Genomic DNA, 23,893 nt, shown 5'->3' on the forward strand with positions numbered 1-23,893 from the left:
AGTTCTCTGTAAAGTACAGGATTAAATGCAGTAAAATAGGGAGCAGATAAGAGCAAGTAAAGAGCATTAAGGAAGAGTGATAAAGTGTCCAGAGGGAAAAGAGGAGTTAAATAGGTGCTGTCTGAAGAGGTGAGACTTGAGGAGGTGCCGGAAGGTGGTCAGGGACTGGGCAGTCCTGACATCTGTAGGAAGGTCATTCCACCACTGTTATCATTGGAAGCCAATTACTCAGCATGTTTTTCAGCACTGGAACAATATCTGCAGATCTCTAAATTAAGAACATTTGGCATTGATAGTTATTCAAGAAATGTTGATTGGTCATAAAATGATTGAAATATATGAATCTAGTTATTAAATATGTCTCCTAGTTTGTATTGTACAGAAATGAAAAAGGGGGATTTTCTATCTTCTGTTTTTTTTCCTTAATCCTATGGAATAGTTAGACCATAAATACAAATCGGAATTAATAATTACAGATTTATGTGTACGGAAAAACAAATAAACAGTGAAATATACGGTATATTCCCCATTCAAAGCTATCACCTAAAGAAAAAGAAAAGCAAATTAGCTTCCAGGCATTGAATATTTTTGCTTTATATTTCACCACTTAACATTGTTATTTGAAGTCCAGGAAAATGTTCTTGACTGAACATTATAATTTACAGTGAATGATAGCTGATCAATGATAAATCATTTTAATTAAATTCAAATAAACTATAGTTTTATTTCAGCTAATAAATAAGCTATCTTTTGGAAATGCATCATGATAAACCCTGAAGCAGGAAAATGACCTGACTCTACATGATACAGCAGGAATTTCTGCCCAGAATTGGTTTATGCATTCCATTTTTATTTTTTCGTTTGTGAAATTGACTGCAGGTTTGAAAGATAACATGAGTCATTCTGCTTCAGGGGTTGCTGGTATTAAACTATCTGACTGTGAGGAATAACATTATTATGAACATTTGGGGTTTTCAAAATTCCTTTTTTTCGCCAGGTTTTCGTTTTCTGCCAAATCTTAAGACGTTGGATTCATCCGTTGTAGTAATGTTACAAAATATGCAGTACCCTCCAACAACTATAAGGACAGATGAGTACATGCAGAAAAAAAACAGGATGGGTCATTTGCTGTCTGTTTTACCCCTCTCAAACCCCCACGTTAAGAACAACACTTCATTCTGCAGTATTCCTTTGACTACAGTTTTGTTTGTGAAGAGCAATCATTTGGGCTGTAATTTTGCTGATCAATTCACATTTCTTCTTTTGTTTTAGTGGTTGATAAAGCATTATTTTCAAAGTTCAACAGTAACTGGCAGGCAACTTGTTGTAGTCCCAATTTCTACCAGATTTCCAACAAATACCTGTTACAAAGACAATTGATTACTGTATGTTTCCCAATGAGAAGAATTATTTAATGATTGTTAAATCTTTATGATTTCAGGGTGAACGAGGAGTTCCTGGATTACCTGGTTCACCTGCGCCACAAGGAGAAAAGGTAAATGGCAGGCCTATGTGTTACATATGCCATTATCAAAGACAACATATTTTGAGAAATGGACTTAGAAAAATACTTTGGATTTTTCTCATCAGCATATACAGTAAACTCCCATTAATCTGTGTTTCAATAATTCGTGTTTCGATAATCCGTGCGGTTTAATACAGTACATTATCAAAATGCATTAGTGCAGAAATCATCTGATCTATGTGGATGCAGGCATTCACGTGCTTTATTAGTGTGTACATCAGCGTATCTGTGCAGAATTGGACAGTTATCATTTATTTTAATTTAATTGAGTACAGCATAGTGCAAGCAAATGGACATTATTGCATTGTAGTTACTGAAACCAGTGACAAGAGAGCAGAAAGCAGATTTAAGACTCTCTTAACCTGGCAGTCTGAATATGAAGCGCAGTTATGACAAAGACTCAGAGCAAGACCATTTATTTTTTTTAAACCAGCTCTGAACAATGCTGATTATGCACAGTATATATTTTGACCATTGTTGGCATGTTATATTTTATTTGTATTATTGCATTTTTTGATCTTTCAATTAATAGCGCAGGGATTTCCCAAACAGGAACTTAATTTTGGCTAATCTGTGTTTTTCACTCAGTCAGGCTCAAATCGGTCCCAATCTGCACAGATTAATGGGGCGGGGGGGGGGGGGGGGGGGGGGGGCTACTGAACTGTATATTTATTTGAGACTTTTTCTTTATTTTTTTTGCTTGCCCCCATTGAATACCATTAGGTCACATGGACATTTGTAGATTTAGTTGAGGGTGAGAGTTCAGTTACCAATGGGACAGCCATTGAATTATGAGGAGCTATTCTCTAGCAACAAAAACAAAATGGTGGCCAGTACCTCACAATACCTATAGTATTAAATTATATCATTAAACAAAAGATGCAGGTAAAATGCTATATTTTATATTTTCTTATTTCACAGAAATAGAAAAAAATAGAAAAAAGTAAAGTAAATTGTCTGAAGACCGTTTCTCATTGTACACTGCTGCATAGCCCAATCTAACACTTATGACCTCAAAGCAATGGTTTACTGATTTATGTGAAGAAATATGCAGCCTCTTAAACTATCCAGTGCAAAATGGGAGATGCCAGAAGCATATACAGAAATAATAAATCCCCAAGTGAGGCACTGTAAATATATTAAGGGATGCAAACTGTGAAAAGGCCCACGGCTCTCCATGTTCTGCAAACCTGTTGCTGATAGAGGTCACAGAGGTCTGATAAAATTGCCAACTTTGATCTTGAAAATCCTATCCAGCTACTGTCGTACAAATCTGTACTTGTCTTTTGTTTAATTCTATTCCAGCATTTCATAGAAGCCTAGCCAAAGCTCCCTTTCTTCAGTGTCCTTGAACAAGAATGAATGAGATGTCTGTGTTGAATTGAATGCTGTAAATCATGTCTTGAGGTGCTTTACCTGGAAAATGCAAGTATTTACAGGAATGATGTAGGCACAAATAAATAAAGACTATTAAAAACACTGTTACCAGCATATTATCACTGTGATTGGTAGTAAAAGGTTCTGTATTCTCAAAGAATGCACAACAAAAGAATATATTGTGAGTTATTTCACCCATTACTTGAAAATATTTTTGCACATACCTATGTAACGTGCAGTTTACAGGACTATTTTTTAAAGCTTCCTATTTCAATGGTACCATATGATTAATTATATGCTTAACTAATAATATACTGATGCACAATGAAAACGCAACAGTCTAAGTTTTACATCAATAGCTCATTGGGCACATACATAATGTTATTTACATTTTAAATACTGAGCAGATAGGTTTGTTGATTGTTTGAGTAGTATTGTTCCTTGGGATAACAAAATACTGAGCTCAAGTCATGTGATTTCATAAAAATGCCAGGTGCTCAGTGTTTGGTATTTGAGTTGCATTAAAATTGCCAAAATGAGTTGATTAGGAAGCTGTAAATAGCCATTTGAAAATAAATGTTTTTAATTAGTGCAAGAACAGCAAAAGATACAACCATGCCCTGCTTGAGTAATGAAGATCGCCTGGTTGCTATCGGCATGATTGAAGGCGGCCTGTCTGTGAGAGAAGTTGCCCGGAGAATGAGATGTTCTGCTTCAACAATCAGCAGACGTCCGACTGCAGTGGCTACAGCACAAGAAATTCCAGGAAGAAATAACCTGTGCATCAGCAGAATGACTGTAGCTTGCCGTCTGCATGACAATGAATTGCATACTCAGAGGCCGTTCAGGGGTAACATGTTCACAGCTGACAGACAAAATTGCCGTCTCCTGTGGGCCAGAGAACATCTGAGGTGACGGCAGAGAGAGTGATGGTGTGTTTTATTCACTGATGAATGCCGTTTTGCCCTTGACAGACCTGACAGAAGACAACGTGCGTGGAGAAGTTGTGGTGAGCGTTATGCTGACTGTCGCATTGTTCATGCCATCCGGTGGGGTGGTGGAAGTGTGATGATGTAGGGTGGAATCTCCTTTAACACAAGACCTCCTTTGGTGCAGATTGAGGGCAGCCTTACTGCTCAGTGATACATTGACGAAGTCCTTGAGGCAACAGTTTTTCCGTTCCTGCAAGCCAATCCGGAAGTGTCGATTTTAAAGCAGGACAATGCAAGACCACACAGTGCTAGGATTACAATTACATGACTTCAAGAAAACAATGTCAAGGTCTTGCTGTGGCCAGCTTTTTCTCCTGACCTGAGTCCAATAGAACATCTGTGGGACCAAATCGCCAGTGTCATCCACAGGAGACAACCGCGACCAGCCAACCTTCGCTAGCTGGCTGCAACTGCACAGGAAGAGTGGCGGAAGATCCCACAGCAGTCTATCCAGAGGCTGATCAGGTCTATGCATCACCACTGCCAGGATTATATTAATGCTCAGGGAGATCAAACCCGATACTAACTTTGTAATGTTTTCATTTTGACAGTGTGTCACATTTCATACTGAAAACTTATCATGATTCTTTGATCTGTATTTTTGTTCACATTTTGTGTGATTTTGTTTGATATCTATGCTTAAAATATTTGATTAAATCCATTAGACTTGAGTGTTGTGTTTCTTTTGTGCATCAGTATAGTTTTGCGATATTGACAGTTTTTTTTTAAATAGTAAAAAAAAAACAGTTTAAGTCCCAGATTGATATTTTTATGGGACATCTTTACAATATCAGTTCAGAGCTTCCTCACACTCTAGAGCAAGCTGGCTTCCCTGTACTTCCCCTGGGCCTTGTGGCATGGCCAGTGGAAACATTTGCCTGTAAACAGCATCGGGGGTAACCCTATTGTATTGTTGGCCTAACATGTTAGAGAAATGTAATTATAAAATATTATCCAAATGCTTTATTTACAACTCCTTTCTAACTGCTATTATAATATGAATCATTTAAAAAATCACCACTAGGTTAGTTGCCAAGTAAGTTACTAAGTCATTGGCAACGGCACATTGAGCATCACATACTGTATAGCCTGAGCATTCAGACAATTGAGTTGTTTCCTGTTACTGAACACAAGTGTATGGGGTTCCTATTGGCAACACTGCAGCAGTATGTAAAACCCAGGGGCTTCAGGAATGTCGAGCAGATGACTGACATTAAGTGATATACGGTATTTAAAGGAACTGAAGCATACAATGTTTTAAGTGACTGACACAGCAAATCTGACTACAACCATTACTACAACAACAGCCTGCACTAATTGGTTATTGGGCAAATTTGGGCAAAAAATGTCTTGGGAGATGGTACGACTGAGATCTAAAGGACACAGTTCATGTGGGAGAAGTTAGACAACAAGCAGTGGAAGGGTTGAAGAGCATAGACAGCAGCACTTTACCGGGCAAACTGAAACTCTGGTGCTTTCAGTTTGGTCTACTGCCAAGGCTGCTGTGGCCACTGACTGTGTATGAGGTTTCTTTGACAACAGTTGAGAAGCTGGAAGCTTTACTCAGTTCATACGTCAGGAAATGGTTGGGAGTTCCACGCTGCCTCAACAGAGTGGGACTTTATGGTAAAGGAATACTGCAGCTACCAGTCTCTGCTCTAAATGACGAGTTTAAGTGTGCCAAGGTCCGACTGGAAATTACATTAGTAGATTCACATGACAAATGCGTAAGGGAGGCAGCACCTGTGTTGAAAACTGGAAGAAAGTGGGCGGCAAAGAAAGCCATGGAAGATGCAAAGACTGACCTTCGAAGTTGTGATATTAAGGGGCAAGTTCAGCATGGAAGAGGGTGTCTTGGTCTCAGTTCAGATCCTCCTACATGGCACAAGGCAGCCCCAGCTCAAAGGAGGAAGCTGGTAGTCAACGAGGTGCAAAAACAAGAAGAGAGGATGGGGTGTGTAAAGGCCGTTTCCCAGGCCAAGCAGGGAGAATGGATGAGATGGGAGAGTGTGGAACAACGCAAGATCAGTTGGCAAGACCTATGGACAATGGAACAGAGCAGGATCAGTTTCCTCATCAGATCAACATATGATGTTCTCCCATCACCACAGAACCTAAACCTCTGGGTGGGTGAGGTTCCCTCATGTCCTTTGTGTTCATCACCTGCAACATTAAGGCACATTTTGACAGGATGTAATGTGGGTCTTAGCCAAAGATGGTTTACTTGGCGCCATGACTAGGTGCTGTGATGTTTGGCCTTAGCATTGGAAGACAAGCGTAACATGACCGATAAGTTGCCACCAGTTCCATCAAAGCATTGCACACAAAAAACAATATTACTCCTTCCAGGAGAGCAACCACCAAGAAAAGTTGTTAACTATCAATGTTATCAAGGGCAGCAGTGTGGACTAGTGGTTAGGGCTCTGGACTCTTGACCGGAGGGTTGTGGGTTCAATCCCCAGTGGGGGACACTGCTGTTGTACCCTTGAGTAAGGTACTTTGCCTAGATTGCTCCAGTAAAAACCCAACTGTATAAATGGGTAATTGTATGTAAAAATAATGTGATATCTGTATAATGTGAAATAATGTGATACCTTGTAACAATTGTAAGTCGCTCTGGATAAGGGTGTCTGCTAAGAAATAAATAATAATAATAATGTAAATCACGAGCTTCAGTATGCACAGTACTATAACTTTATAATGGTATTATGAAACAGTATATATATATAGCTATGTGTTCCTAAATGCAACAATAATAATAATAATAAAGGCATAATTTATACTGACAAAATACTCTAATTACTCTATTTGAAAAGTAATGTCCTCATCATTCTTGGCAGTACTATAAGAAATGTTATTACTTTTTCATCTGGATGTGAAACTCTACAATATGTCTGCTTCTTGTAAGGGTGCAATGTTGAGCTTAAAGTTGTTTTGTCTGCTCTCTACTGAGTTCTTTGTATTGTGATAATGCTTGAAGTTACTTCAGTGCTTCACTGTCCACTGGGAGGCCAATGTTTGTTCTCCCTTTGATACTCATTCATGGGGTTTCCATGCAAGTTTTTTTTTTTTTTTAACTCGAGACATTTACATGAGAAATGTCTCGTCTAAATACTTTTTTGGGTTTCCATTCGCTCAGTTTATTTTACTCGAGTAAACCAGGCTTTTCACCCGACGTCATGCAAATGAATGGGAAAGGTGGGGGTTGATATGTAAATTAGCTATACGTAAAGTACTCGTGCTTTTTTTGAAGATTACTAGTGACATTTTGTGAAAATGTGGTTTCCTTTCTTTTAAGTTGTGTTGGATTTACTGTTATGTTAAATATTAACGTTCATTTGCAATTTTATTTGGTCAGTTATGAGAGGGCATCAACAACTTGTTGGATGTTGTTGTGCTGTTTTGGGTGATCGAGCAGGCTCATGACATCCAGTTCACCAGCTATATTTACTAACGTGGAGGGCAGACACGCGTTGTCTTTGGACTTAGCTCGGATCAAAAAAGGGACGGGAATTAATTCAGTTAGACATTTAAGCAGCAAGTGTATTCTCAAACAGCTGTATTCATACTATAACAAGGGCATAATGCAGTTCATGGTAAGTGGTTTTATACAGAACTGTAAACCCACAAGAGATATACAACATGACAGACCAGACACAGCAAAAAACAATAATTAAAAAAATAAACACGCTCATTAACATTTACACGTGAAATGCAGGTTTCCATGCGAAACTGGGCGTGGATTTTCCCGTGTGTGTCGTCATTTACACGAGTAAATGAGATTTACCCTATCCCGCTCTTTGGCCGTTTTTTCGGCCACAAACCTGAATTGTGCACGTGCATCGCCATTTCACGTGTAAATTGTCCTGCATGGAAACCCCATGATTGTTATAGCTGTATTAACGTTGGTTAGTTTTATTTCTCTGTGAATTTATGTTTATTTCCTTTTTGTCAACTTTCTTTCCAAATTTTTTTAAAAAAATGAAATCCTGTGATTTCTATGTGGTGTTGTATCCTTTTGTATCTTATATCTGTTCTTTCTGTGCTATTCTGAGATAACTTGCTTAATTGAAGACTGCTCTGAGTTTCTTCAGGAAGCTTACAGCATTTGTGGGAATTTGTGTTTTCAGGGCTCTCAAGGTCCTAAAGGAGAACATGGAATACCCGGGATTGATGGGAAAATTGTAAGTTCCATTTAATTTAAAATGTTTAAATCATAGTTAAAAGCCGACATAGTGGATGTAATGTATTGAATGGCTTTGTATGTTATAGAGGAGAATATACAGTAATCTATTCAGTTATGAACCCAAGGAGCAAAGGTAGCGGAGACATAAGTAGGAAAGCAACAACTAATACAAGAAAGGAACAGAGAAAATGTAAAGTCTGTCTTGATATGTTGGTTGTCACTGTGTCTCTGGGACTATCTGCTGTGTTGACAAAGCCTGAGTTAGCAGCACATGTCTATTTCATATATATATATATATGTGCATATTTATTTTTACGGTGCAGCCCACCAAGTGAACAGTCCTAAGTTAAATGGCTCTTGCTGTCAGATTTTTCCGTTCAAACAAATTTAAATGTGCACAATACAGTTATCACTCTTTAGTAAATACGGTGTGAATTAAGCTCATCTCATTATTCAGAGCAGGGTGTCTCATTTAAATATATTATCATGCATTACCATACAAATTACATATTCATTCTGATTACTATAGTGTGGCACAATAAAATGAGCGTGCACCATAATATGCGCGATAACGAATACAATTACAAAAGTAAACACGGAAATCATTAATGTGCAATTATCGTGCACCACAAAGTTTAGTGCCGTTTCGTAAATGAGGCCCATTGACTTGCTCTAACACCTCAATTTTGTTGAACAGGCTAAACATAAACTAGCAGTTTAGATTTTTTTGAAAAACAGTATGTGTAGTATTTGATTTTTAAAATTATTATTACAGGGTGAAAAAGGAGACAAAGGATCTGCAGGATTGCCTGGACCATCTGGACCTCGTGTATGTTTCTCCTGGATACGTTTCAGAACATATATACAGACGTGCTCAAATTTGTTGGTACCCCTCCACAAAAAACAAAGAATGCACAATTTTCTCTGAAATAACTTGAAACTGACAAAAGTAATTGGCATCCTGTGGCAATGCGCCCCGCCCCTGTGTGCGTTTGTGTGTTCTGTGTTGTATGTTGTCTGTTGCGTGTGTTAATGTTGGTGTATAGTCATTGGTACACAGGATATAAACGGGTCTGTGTTTCACGTGTATTTAAAAAGTGTAGATTTGTATTTAGGCACGAGGAGAGCACAAATCACTTCACTTGCTGGTTAAATGTAATATGTGAGCACGGGGTTGCACAGAATTAATTCACGTGCTGGGATTCAAGTGAATAATTAATTAGTAATTGAATCCCAGCACAATAGTATATATAGACGCACATTTCATTGTCAGGGTTAGGTGTTCAGAGAGTGGAGAACGGGTGAGAGAGAAGGAGTAAAATCGTAAAAGTGAAATATAATAAGTGTTTTGTTTGTACTCACCGTGTTTGTTCGTCTGTCCTGCACCGTCTGTTTAGTGTTTAGTCGTTTTGTATGTCTGTTTATTTTGGCGCAAGTGCCGTGTCCTGTTTTGTGTACTGTTTAAAACCTTTTATTTGTTATTAAACGCTGAGTGCAGCCATTGCACTCAGCTCATCACAACCACCGTCTCTGTCTGTGTATTCCTGTCTGGTCTGACGCCACCCACTCCGGCCGTCTTTGTGACACATCCCACCATTGTTTATTCCATATTTAATCGAAATCAGACTTTGCTTTTGATTTTTTTATTCAACATAATATTGTAAATAATAAAACAAATGAAAATGGCATGGACAAAAATGATGGGACCGCTAACCTAATATTTTGTTGCACAACCTTTAGAGGCAATCACTGCAATCAAACGGTTTCTGTAGCTCTCAATGAGACTTCTGCACCTGTTAACAGGTAGTTTGGCCCACTCTTCCTGAGCAAACTACTCCAGCTGTCTCAGGTTTGATGGGTGCCTTCTCCAGACTGCAAGTTTCAGCTCTTTCCATAGATGTTCGATAGGATTCAGATCAGGACTCATAGAAGGCCACTTCAGAATAGTCCAATGTTTTGTTCTCATCCATTCTTGGGTGCTTTTAGCTGTGTGTTTTGGGTCATTATCCTGTTGGAGGACCCATGACCTGCGACTGAGACAGAGCTTTCTGACACTGGGCAGTACGTTTCGCTTCAGAATGCCTTGATAGTCTTGAGATTTCATTGTGCCCTGCACAGATTCAAGGCACCCTGTGCCAGGCGCAGCAAAGCAGCCCCAAAACATAACTGAGCCTCCTCCATGTTTCACTGTAGGTATGGTGTTCTTTTCTTTGAAAGCTTCATTTTTTCGTCTGTGAACATAGAGCTGATGTGACTTGCCAAAAAGCTCCAGTTTTGACTCATCTGTCCAAAGGACATTCTCCCAGAAGGATTGCGGCTTGTCAATATGCATTTTAGCAAATTCCAGTCTGGCTTTTTTATGTTTTTCTGTCAAAAGTGGAGTCCTCCTGGGTCTTCTTCCATGGAGCCCACTTTCGCTCAAAAAGCGACAGATGGTGCGATCAGAAACTGACGTACCTTCACCTTAGAGTTCTGCTTGTATCTCTTTGGCAGTTATCCTTGGTTCTTTTTCTACCATTCGCACTATCCTTCTGTTCAATCTGGGGTCGATTTTCCTCCTGCGGCCGCGCCCAGGGAGGTTGGCTACAGTTCCATGGACCTTAAACTTCTTAATAATATTTGCAACTGTTGTCACAGGAACATCAAGCTGCTTGAAGATGGTCTTGTAGCCTTTACCTTTACCATGCTTGTCTATTATTTTCTTTCTGATCTCCTCAGATAACCCTCTCCTTTGCTTTCTCTGGTCCATGTTCAGTGTGGTGCACACAATGATACCAAACAGCACAGTGACTACTTTTCTCCATTTAAATAGGCTGAATGACTGATTACAAGATTGGAGACATGTGTGATACTAATTGAAGAAACTAATTAGTTTGAAATATCACTATAATCCAATTATTTATTATCTTTTCTAAGGGGTACCAACAAATGTGTCCAGGCCATTTTAGAATATCTTTGTAGAATAAGCAATAATTCATCTCTTTTCACAGCTTCTTTGCTTTATTCTATGACATACCAAAGGCATGCAAGTATACATGATAAAATAGCTTTTAATTTCATCACTTTTCAGGAGGAATGAAGCATTATTTCAATGAGCTGTAAGGGTACCAACATATTTGAGCACGTCTGTATATATATATATATATATATATATATATATATATATATATATATATATATATATATATATATATTACACACAAGTCTATACATCTGCCAGTGGATATAATTATGGTTTCTATTACAGGGATATCCAGGTCGTAATGGACAAAATGGTATTGATGGAATTGATGGTCAAAAGGTTGGTAGTGCTTCCCTTTACTCCTATGTATCTAAATCTAACAGTAAACAACTATTACCATGGAGCTTAACTGGAACTGTATGTTAGGTAGGTAGCTTTCTAGCTGTACAGTGGCACATTTAAAGAGTTATTAACAGAATTTAATAATCCAGATACATAGACTGATAGATTTGAATGCAACAACAGCTAACATCCCTGTCTGATAGGATAAAAAAACAGAACACTAATCTAAACAGTATTCATGGCCGTAACTAGCTACAAGGACACTGAGGTCATGTCCTCTGTTGTTTTTTTGCATCGTCAATGCTGATGCTCATGTAAAAATTCTGGTAAAGTACAAAAGACTCCTTAATTTTCTCTGTTGGTTTGCCGTGTAACATGGATTTGGAGGTTGAATAGTAAATACCAAGCAGTCGTATAAAAACTGCAGCTATAGCTTGAAACCTCAGTTTGATCTTGGTAGAATGTCAGCTCAGGTTACGATGCTGACGGTATTCATTAAAAACTAAAACACAAATAACATATTAATTATTTAACAAAACCGGTTAATCATGAATTGTGGAAATAGAGAACATAAATTACTACACAACTGTTCCAGGAAAACTATTTCATTACAAACTATAATAATGTAAATGCAGCATCCAGGCTTCAGTTTGCAACAGATTATTCCTTATTGTCATCATAGATAATATTAGCAAATAAGGATGATTTCAAATGGCAGCTGTGAAAATTAATTATACAACACAGCTTAATATTGTGGCATCTATGAGTAGCAGCTTTGGTCTGATCCTATTCACATTGTCTATATTTGACTTAATAGTTTCCATTAAAAGCAGCTTAGATACTAGTACCATAGTTTCCTTTTCTTCCATTTCCCCATGCATTCAAAGACATCTGGTTTGAATTACCTATCTGGCAGTGTATCTCCTGCTAGGTGGTTGCCTCCATTGTAAATTGTGTACTTGGCATTCCGTCTGTGAGCCCTTTATTGTATTATTTCTGTTATTATAACATGTTTAAGGAAAATCTTAATGTTAGAATGTTTTTTCTTACATATCATACCACCTTAAAGGGTACATAAGGACCTTTTTTATTTTATTGTGTTACATGTTCCCATGTGTTGCTACAACTGTTTACGTGTGTGTATTAATTATTTATTTATTATTTTGTGTTTTAATTATTTATTTATTTATTTATTACATTTTTACCACTTTTTAAACCTTTAAATTGCATTCCCTGCCTCAAGATGGCTTCCCATGTACCCGCATGGACCTCTCAGAACTACATTTCCCATCATCCAGGAAGCCATCTTGAGGCAGGGAATACAACACATGGGAACATATAACAATAAAATAACAAGGTCCTTATGTACCCGTTAAACCTGTCCTCCCTAATGGTGACAGATTAATGTATTAATTCAAGAAAAGTTACAGTACACAGCATTTTGTGGAAAACTACATATTTATTCTATCAATTGACAGAAACAGTATTTTGCAGCAACAATCAGATGTTCTGGTAAATACAATAATCTTTTGCACATGTCAGATGTCATACATCGTCTGCAAAGTCTTGAGTCCTGTCATATTCAGGCTTAGTCATTGCCCTATCTGTGCTAAAGGCACAACACCAAAAATATGTTTAGTCATACATTTTAGTTTATCATAATTGAGTCAATATAAGTTTAGAGTTTACTATAAAAATGAAACATGCATAGCATTATATTAGGAACAAAATAAAGTATAATTCTACTGATCAACTTGAAATATGAAAGCATACAGAAAACTATCAATTTTCATTTTTTAAGGGAGAAGCTGGACAGCCTGGTATTCAAGGCAGAGATGGAATTCAGGGGCAACCTGTAAGTAGTACTTTTATTGCAAAGCTAACACTATCATGAACATACAGCTATGGCCAAAAGTTTTGCTTCACCTATAATTTTAGGATTGAGACAAAAAAGAACTATAGGAACATCATTTAAATATTTTATTTAACACCATGTAATCAGAGAAACTACTAAATGATATCGCAAAAGTCTACCGGAAGCCGTGATTCTATAGGGTGATACAACACTTTTGGCGATAGCTGTATATATAATTTATATACTGTATGTGCTTTATGAATTTCAAAGGAGATTCCCTTCGAGGATTCTAATAGAATTTCACATTAGAAAATCTGTTCCATCCTAAGAGTGGTGTGGTAGAATTCTTGCTGACACAGTAAAAGTTGGGCAGGCTGTTGTATATGTGTTGTAATCTACCAGTGGCTTTTGTCAAACCAATATTCATGTTGGGGTGTGTATTTTTTTTTTTTTAATCAGTGTTGTCCTTCTGGAGTCCTCTGAATTTGTTTGTTTTTTAAACCATTTAAATGCAAAATCATAACAAAACATGTATACAGGCTTTTTTTATTTATTACTTGTCCTGAGGTTGCCTTTAATTAATAATAATAATAATAATAATAATAATAATAATAATAATAATAATAATAATAATAATAATAAACTTTATTTTGTATAGCACCCTTAAAAGCAATCATCTCAGAGCGCTTCACAATTAATAGTACAGCAAAAAATAAAAAGATTATACATAAAAAAAGCACAAGGAAATAAAACAATCATAAAAATCATAAAAACACCTTTCTAAACAAGTAAGTCTTTAAATTAGCTTTAAAAACACTCTCCCTGATCTCTTGTGGAATAGAGTTCCATAATTTGGGGGCATAGCAACAAAAGGCCCTGTCGCCCGTCTGAGATTAATTTTTCTTCACGTACTTCTACTTTGTATATGATGTAGAATACGTGATTGTAAACATCTAACACTAGTACGTACAATACGCTTTCAAATAAACGTGTTATGATTTTGAATGTGTGGTTCTTAAGGACGGTATTATTGTCATTGCTTGTGCCCCAGCACCTCTTTCTTTACAAATTAAGCACTGGTCAGAACTAATGACTCAAAGTGACTCGAGCCAGATTGGTGACTCGACCTTGGCATGTCAACGACTCGACTTGACTCGAGTCTTTACTCCCCAATGACTCGAATCGACTCGAGTCCCAATTTTGGCGACTCATTACAACTCTGGTTCATAGTTGAGCGGAGTAACATTATAGAAAAAAAGATAATCTTGCTCATCAAAAGCCACAGGCTGTAACTTCCACTGGGACATTCACTGCTCTTTTTCCTAATATTAAAAGTGGAGAATAACCCTGTAAGCCTTAACCAACCAGATTGATTGCCCCACTAAACCTCAACACTTTATTAGAAAACACGGTTAAAATGCCAGCCTCTCCAGTAGCCATGTTGTGTTCTTCTCATTAAAAGCCCAAGATGGAAGGTAGATACACTACAATATATTTTGGACATGTTACCTGTTACATTTGTATTGTTTTTATAATAACAGCATGAGCACTGAACAGAGGAAAATCCCCAAAGAGCACTTGAAACCTCTGGGGACCCACGGCTTGTAGGGAGTTCAAACTACAGATTTCTATTTGGCTACAGAATTCAAAACTATGAGTGCTTATTACAATTAAATTGTAAACCTTAAATTTTGCACGCAAAAAGGTCATTTATTTCTTCATATATTCCAACAAAATAACTGTGGCATGTTTTTTTATTGCTTGTGTTAGTCTATGTTGAATAAACAATACCTATCATATCTATGTAATGCATAACAGTACATTTAAGTACATTTTTAAATTAAATTAAATTTAATTTAGTTTAATTTTAATGTAATGGTTAAGTAAACAGTCTGTACCCATTTTGAAACAAAGACCTCTCCCAAGTTATTCTTTGCTTACGTTGTTTCAACAATGATTTTGGTTTCCTTAGTGACTTGGCATCTACACTCACCACTTCCACATACCACTCACTTCTTTGAGTCAGGAAATTGGAATTTGGCCTTTAGATTGTGACTGTCCATTGTTGATTGGGAGAGTCTGTACTTTTAGATAAAATGTTAAGTAGGATTACATTACTGGACAGATCATTATAAAACGATAAACCACATGACTTTCCTATTCAGATCAACTGGTTTAAGTACTATTGTTTGCATGTAAAGATATTAGATATTTAAGGCCCATGGATTTTCATAATTATTTGATTAGTTTAAATATCTTATCTCATATTTTTGACATACAAGAAATACTATAAATTTTACCCTTAGCACTGGGAAATGGAAAAGAGCCAAAAGCAAAAATATCTGTAGAAAGTAGAAAAGAAAGCAGGGCCACACTGAACAAACCACAGGGAGTTTAAATGGTAGCAATGTCCTGTGACATCAGGGTCAACATAAAGCTTTTTTTAGCCTACAGCATATTGTTTAAAAGCCATTATATAGACGTATTATATAAGTGATTTGATGGCAATGAGTAATAATTACTTAAACAGAAACATTTTTTTTACATTTTTGCAAATGTATCTTTTGTTTCAAAGTAATAAAAAAAGTAAATGTCTTTAAGATTTATGTAGTTGTCGGTTATTTAAAATGTTGCTTTGGCTAGTGTCATTAGATTACATATAAAACTAGCTTTTACCATAACAAACCATATGGTTTGCATTATATACAGCATATATGGAACTGAAAAAGGGCTGCAGTCATATTTTATGAATGTAGATAATATAAAAAAAAAACAAAAAAAAAACATCAAGGGCCCTTGAAGCAAGTGCAAAGGCAAACAGTATTTTCTAAGAGGAATAAAACATGTTCTATGCAATAAACAACTTAGTTACAAGAAGAAGTTAAATTATAGTTCTGGGTTATTTTGTGCTAGCTGTACATTTTAAAGTATTTGTTGGTACCCTTACAGCTCATTGAAATAATGCTTCATTCGTCCTGAAAAGTGATGAAATTAAAAGCTATTTTATCATGTATACTTGCATGCCTTTGGTATGTCATAGAAGCTGTGAAAAGAGATGAATTATTGCTTATTCTACAAAGATATTCTAAAATGGCCTGGACACATTTGTTGGTACCCCTTAGAAAAGATAATAAATAATTGGATTATGGTGATATTTCAAACTAATTAGTTTCTTTAATTAGTATCACACATGTCTCCAATCTTGTAATCAGTCATTCAGCCTATTTAAATGGAGAAAAGTAGTCACTGTGCTGTTTGGTATCATTGTGTGCACCACACTGAACATGGACCAGAGAAAGCAAAGGAGAGGGTTATCTGAGGAGATCAGAAAGAAAATAATAGACAAGCATGGTAAAGGTAAAGGCTACAAGACCATCTCCAAGCAGCTTGATGTTCCTGTGACAACAGTTGCAAATATTATTAAGAAGTTTAAGGTCCATGGAACTGTAGCCAACCTCCCTGGGTGCGGCCGCAAGAGGAAAATCGACCCCAGATTGAACAGAAGGATAGTGCGAATGGTAGAAAAAGAACCAAGGATAACTGCCAAAGAGATACAAGCTGAACTCCAAGGTGAATGTACGTCAGTTTCTGATCGCACCATCCGTCGCTTTTTGAGCGAAAGTGGGCTCCATGGAAGAAGACCCAGGAGGACTCCACTTTTGACAGAAAAACATAAAAAAGCCAGACTGGAATTTGCTAAAATGCATATTGACAAGCCACAATCCTTCTGGGAGAATGTCCTTTGGACAGATGAGTCAAAACTGGAGCTTTTTGGCAAGTCACATCAGCTCTATGTTCACAGACGAAAAAATGAAGCTTTCATAGAAAAGAACACCATACCTACAGTGAAACATGGAGGAGGCTCAGTTATGTTTTGGGGCTGCTTTGCTGCGCCTGGCACAGGGTGCCTTGAATCTGTGCAGGGCACAATGAAATCTCAAGACTATCAAGGCATTCTGGAGCGAAACATACTGCCCAGTGTCAGAAAGCTCTGTCTCAGTCGCAGGTCATGGGTCCTCCAACAGGATAATGACCCAAAACACACAGCTAAAAGCACCCAAGAATGGATGAGAACAAAACATTGGACTATTCTGAAGTGGCCTTCTATGAGTCCTGAAAACGTTTGATTGCAGTGATTGCCTCTAAAGGTTGTGCAACAAAATATTAGGTTAGCGGTCCCATCATTTTTGTCCATGCCATTTTCATTTGTTTTATTATTTACAATATTATGTTGAATAAAAAAATCAAAAGCAAAGTCTGATTTCGATTAAATATGGAATAAACAATGGTGGATGCCAATTACTTTTGTCAGTTTCAAGTTATTTCAGAGAAAATTGTGCATTCTTCGTTTTTTGTGGAGGTGTACCAACAAATTTGAGCACGTCTGTAGATGAGCGGTTTCCTTACTGCAAAAAAAAAAAAAAAGCTCTTTACAATGGTACTACTTAAGAACTAATGAAATAATAAAAAAAAAGTTTGGCATGAGCACTGTGTCGTACAGCTAGCAGTAACTTTCACAGGAAAACAGATGTTAAACTACAATAAATTACTAAAGATTATCTCTGTAGTTATTTTGGATCATTTAAGTGTAGCTGTCTTGTATAGGTGTTCCATTGTTAGCTGCTTTACATCTGCCACAGCTTTAAGATCTTTAGAACTCCACCACCTGGTGCTTATTATCTTTTTTCTCCATTTCTGAAAGGAATCTAAAAAAAAAATGTGTAGTTTCATGAATGTGTTCATGGAACACATCCTGAAGTGTTTTAAACACGTTGCGCTGTTTCTCATTAACATTAACATGATTGATTTTTATTCATAGCAGTCACTAGATTATTAATAATGCCTTTACACAACTGTTGCCTTAACAACAACTTTACACCCTGTGTGTTGACTTGGCAGAATCCGATAATAATAATAATAATATAATTTGGGTTGTTTGATTCCCGACATACATTAGATGCTGGTTATTCAATCGGTCTAAAGAATTGGTCAGATCAAATTCCTTGTCTTTTACAGATATACTCTCAGAGATGTTGGTTTTCATAATGACCTGGTGTTTTAATCTGCTTCTATTAATATGAACTGAATAGACCCCTTTGTCTTGAAAAGCTATATATAAATATGATGTGATTTTGTTTAGCTTTTCCTGATGAAGAAGACGTTAAATCCAGAGAGTACTCTACCAGGTTTTATTTCCCTGGCGACTGGGTAACACAGTGGAGGTGGCCACGTGTGTGTCACACGTTACAGTATTACATATACTTGTATCTTGAGAACTATTTATCAAATTATAATAAACGTGTGCGTTCTTTAGGACAACTTATTAAGTGTATCAGAAGCAGGGGGATAATTGAAAGAATCTGTCATGGTGATCCATTTTTTTCATGATACTGATAGCTCTAATTTTGTATTTACAGTTGTGGTAGGGAATGAATGTTTCAATCCCTGAGAAGTGCCTCCAGATTTTCTGCTTCTCTGGATGGCTGCTTTGTAGGCCTGCATGTTTTTGACTGGGAATAATTTAAAGTTATACTTAAATCTTACAAGGCAAATGTCACTTGTTGGCAGACTAGACTAGCAAAAGTGCCTTTATTTAGTAAGCACCAACACCATCTAGTGCACAGCAGTGTATTGCCAGCAAAGAAAATGGCAATTTGGCACAAAGTGGCAGATCACTGGCATCAATATATATATATATATATATATATATATATATATATATATATATATATATATATATATATTGTACAGTTGTCGTCAAAAAGTTTACATACCCTCCATTTGCAACAATGTTATTTCCCAATCTAAGTGTTAGAAATATTGTCTGATATACTATACTAACACAGCAATGATACCTCTTGTGAGTGCGTTGAGCACTCATTCGTCTTACCAAGTGGTAGTTAAAAATCTGGTGAATTAAATGAGTTAAGGCACAGGGTACCAATATTTATGAATTAACTCCATTGACTTTCATAGAGTTGGAGTCATAAATGTTGTATATATTGTAACGCATCAGGGAGGGGGTTAGTATCCTCCCTGAAGAAAACATGTGCGTATGCACATTTTGTTTAATTGTTTTATTATTTTGGCTAATTGTTTTATTGTTTAATTATCACCCGCACCTGATATTTATTGTAAATTAATGCCAGGCGTGGGGTTTTGGATACGTGCAGCTTGTCTGCACATGGCTGCTGAGTAGAAGGAAGCAGAAGAGAGGTGCTCTGCTTCCGAGCAGTCAAAGGGTTGAATTAAACTGTGGTTTCCAGTGTTTTTATGACAGGTAAACAGCTTAGCCATCCTGCGAGCTAGTCAGGGACCTGCATGAAATGTTTAGTTAGTGTTCAAAACGGAGCTAGGTGTTTTGTTTCGTTTTGTTGATTTATTGTTGTGTATATTAAAATTAGCACGTAAGCGCTTGAAAATCCATTTCTTGTGTCCTGGGTCCTGCTTTTAAAGGGGCAACGAACGACCGTGAGTGCCAGCCGGTTACAATATATACATATTATATAAATATAATGGCAGGCATCAAGGACTAAAAAGAAGCTTATAAACAGGCTTATATAAAAAAGCACAGTATTTGAGTATTTGCAATAAGAACCACTCAAAATGAAGCTACTAAACTTTTGGGTGTATGCAGACTGTAATTATGTTACATGTGCCTGATCTAGAACTATTATAATCATGGTGTGGTATTATAGATTTGTATATATTTGATCAGAGCTTAAACCCTGCACTAGTTCTGTAGGCCTGTAGAAACTGAGTTAATCTGGCAGAGGATTTCCTAAAGAAATGACATCACCCCTTCTGCAAAGCCAATAGACTATTACATATTCCATAGCTTCTTTGTTGTCATTTCCCGTTGGTGGAACTTGCATATATTCCAAACTGTGGTGATGTTCCAGAACTCTGCTTTCCTGAGTGGTTAAAAAAAATGCACATTCGATCTGTTTTAGATTATGTTCTGGTCTAAGAGGTATTGTATTAAAACACAATTTTAATTAAAACAGGCCTTTTTAACATGATACCCCTCTAGTGTGCAGGAATTATAAAGCTTTTGCTTACAGTGTTTGAGGTTTAAATCCAGTTAAGTTTTTAATCCACTTTAGGTTTTGATAAATATTGTGTATGTTTCAAATTACGTACATGAAATCTACGCAGCCTGGCCACTTTTTATTAGGACCTGTCTACCCGGTTAGATTTGACAATGCAGTAGTTTACTAAATCATTTTTGCAGATCAAGTTCATCCAACAATGCTGCCCTTGTATGATGATGATGATGATGGCTACTTGATAACACACCTATCCAGAATTGTGCTTGAACAATATGAACAGCAAGATAGAGACTTCATGCATCTTCCACTGCCACCACAATCCCTGTATCTCAATCCAATTAAGCATGTTAGGGATGAACTTGAACAGCACATTCACCATCACAATCCTCTGCCTAGTCCCGGTGCTAGGATTTACTGGGCCCTGGTACAACACTGTGAAGTACCCCCCCCCCCCCCCCCCCCCCAAAACATGACCTTAACACTGACCTATTGACAGAGCGCTCACTTTGCGTCCCGCCTCCAGATAGACAATCTGTTGGCTCTGATTTGCGGATTTGTGTTTTGATTGACAGTCTGCCAATACAACCTTGGTGCTAAGGCTGTGATCAGGGCAAATGGTGGCCCAACCTGATATTAGTACCAATAAAGTGGCCAGACAGTGCATAAATAAAATATGTAAGTCGTGTGGATAAGTGTCAATGTTGTGGCATTGAAAAAAAAAGAGATTACTGTGCTTATAGAGATTCACAAATGGAAAGTTTCCATAACACCTTCATAGAGACTGGATAGCATGGTATAACTACATACATAATCCTTCATAATGATATTATATAATAGATCTCAATAAATATAGTAACAGTATTAAAGGGAATAAGCTACATAAATGCACCTGAAATTCAGAATTTTCAATTACAGGACAAATGTTATGGCAGTACGTTATTCAAACTTAAATGCATGTTATGTCGGTTTTCAAAGTGATTGTGATTAATTGTGCATGCTGTTATACATTGAATTCTACATAGCAGTGACAGCTGTTGGCCAAAATAAAAATGGGATGGCAGAAAAAAGGTAGAGGGCTTGGAGTTTCCTTAAGCCCCCAGCAAGCTGTAGAATATTATTATTGTATGCAGACTGACAACACTTTTCATTTTATTTATTTATTTATTTATTTGGCAGACACCTTTATCCAAGGTGACGTACAGGTGTTACAGGGCAGTACTGTACAGGATTACAATGCAAGATTAATATCTAAATACAGTATAGTTTACAGTAAGTTCAAATAAAACTACTAAAATACAAAATATGAACTAGGATGCAACAAGTTAGGATTATAACAAATTATATCTACAAATTACATATTAGTAGTGCAATAGTGCAAGGATAATGCATCAGCTGAGGGTCCTGTATTGTGTTGGTTGGTCAGGTCAGCAGTGCATAGGGGTAGATCAAGAGAGCAGTCTAAACAGGTTTTACCCCAATTTGGCAGTTAAATGTATTCTCTCCACTAGCCAACAGAGCAAAGAAAACAACATGTACATGCACTGTATACAACATTGATATAGCATTTAGATTTCAAGACCACGTCACTAACATACTTTCCATACAATATTTTCTAAACAAAGTTGTCAAGGCAGGAGAAAGGCAGACACATCCTATCGATTTAATTTGCTAAACTTAAATAAGTGACCAACAAAATAATTATATACCTGTGACAGGGTACACCCCGCCCCTGTGTGTATTTGTGTTATTTTGTATTTGTGTTGTATATTATTGTTTCACTGTATGGTTTGGTGTGTTAAAAACACAATGTTTTGTTATTATTGTTTACAGCCTGGATGGAGTTAAAATGCCCCATCCTGATAAAATTGTGAGAATGCCTGGTCAACAGCGGGTGATTATTGACAAACTGGCTGTTGACCACACATATGAGAAACCCCGTGCCGAATGTGGCATAGGGATAAACTAGGACACACATGCAAGTAATGCAGGCATCAGTGCTGTACTATCTAAAGAGACCCTGGATGGCGGAGAGAGAGTGATGGCATATTACAGCCACGCCCTCAGCAAGGAAGAGCGCAACCACTGTGTGACACGAAGGGAGCTATTGGCAGTAGTGGAAGCTACCAAGCACTTTCGCCCCTACCTCTCCGGCAGCCGGTTTGAACTCTGCACTGACCATGCAGCGCTACAGTGGTTGCTAAGGTTCTGGGAGCCAGAGGGACAAGTGCAAAGCACGGCAACGTGGATGCCCTGTCCAGGCGGCCCTGCAGCAAAGTGGCAGGAGGCGAGGGAGAGAGAGGCTCTGGGAGAGGATGGAGCGACGTTGACAGTGTGAGAGGTACAGCCCTTATCCCTTACTGAATGGCGGGAGCAGCAAGACAAGGACCCGGAGCTTGCCCCCTTGCTGAGATGGAAAGAGGAGACTCGCCAGTCAGACTGGACGGAAGTAGCCCCCCTCTCCCAAGCTGTCAAAGGTCTGTGAGTCGCAGTGGGAATCCTTGGAGCTCCTGGATGGCATCCTGCACCGGTGATGTCGGGTTCCTGCCAGTGGAGAACAGCGGAGGCAGTTGGTGGGCCTGTCTCTCTCAGGGAGACGATACTCCGAGCAAACCACGGAGCGCCAGAGGTGGGCCACTTCGGCATTACCAAAATGCTAGCATGCCTTCGTGACCGCTACTACTGGGGACGCTGCCACAGGGATGTGGAAACCCACTGTCACTGCTGCGATAACTGCACTGCCAAAAAGGGTCCCACTGAGCAGCCTCAGATCCTGCAATGTGTTCTGTTTACTGCCTTGAGCAGTGCCGGTGAGACCGCTGCTCCTGATTGGCTGGGTTATATTATTATTATTATTATTATTTATTTCTTAGCAGACGCCCTTATCTAGGGCGACTTACAATTTTGATAAGATATCACATTATTTTTACATATAATTACATTATTTTTTTACACATTATTTTTACATACAATTATACAATGTTCATTTATCCTAAAGGGCAGAGACATAGCCAAGAGGCTTTTCAGGCTTGGCCGGCTCATTTGGGTAAAGAGACAGGGCTGAAGGCATAAAAGAAGGCGGGCCCCACCAATTGGGGCTGTGTGTTGGAGATTGTTTGTATGCAGTGCAGCTGTCAGAGCAGTCGACCGCTAAACTGGCATCTTCCTAATAAACGTGTTGAAGACAATCAGTGCCTCGCTTTCTTTTCTTTCCTGCTAAACGCTACAGTATTTTTGGAAGTACTGACAATTACTCTTATCCTTACTAAATGTTGTATAACCTTATGACATAGTGGTAGTGCGGTATAACTTTTGCCAGTCTTCTCAACAGATAAAATGCTATTTCCAGTTACTTAATACTTGAAGAGTGTATTCTTTTCCTTGCCCTCTTCAACTCCATCCAGCAACATTCTATTGGATTCAGAACTGGAGATATCGTCCAATAACCCTTATGTTTCCACCTATATAGTCTCATTCAAATTGTATTTATCTCACCTGAACATTGCTTCCCTGATTATTTATTTTAAAATGTGTGTACTGACCCTAATGAGTCCTTGCTCACTGGCATGTGTTAGTGCCCAGTGCTTCTCCTTCCCAGAATCCTA

The 23,893-nt window shown here is 37.7% G+C and overlaps 1 protein-coding gene across 1 annotated transcript in view; it reads left to right on the forward strand.

The window, feature by feature from the left end:
* The window catches only part of LOC117402494 (collagen alpha-1(XXI) chain-like), a 90,270-nt gene that overhangs the window by 43,691 nt on the left and 22,686 nt on the right, over window positions 1-23,893 (forward strand). Inside the window, exons 12-16 of the mRNA XM_059023966.1 lie at window positions 1,442-1,495; window positions 8,025-8,078; window positions 8,856-8,909; window positions 11,328-11,381; window positions 13,186-13,239. Coding sequence (XP_058879949.1) covers window positions 1,442-1,495; window positions 8,025-8,078; window positions 8,856-8,909; window positions 11,328-11,381; window positions 13,186-13,239 — 270 coding nt within the window. The remainder of the gene's footprint in view (window positions 1-1,441; window positions 1,496-8,024; window positions 8,079-8,855; window positions 8,910-11,327; window positions 11,382-13,185; window positions 13,240-23,893) is intronic.

The sequence above is a fragment of the Acipenser ruthenus genome, chromosome 5 (assembly GCF_902713425.1).
Source record: "Acipenser ruthenus chromosome 5, fAciRut3.2 maternal haplotype, whole genome shotgun sequence".
NCBI lineage: Eukaryota > Metazoa > Chordata > Actinopteri > Acipenseriformes > Acipenseridae > Acipenser > Acipenser ruthenus.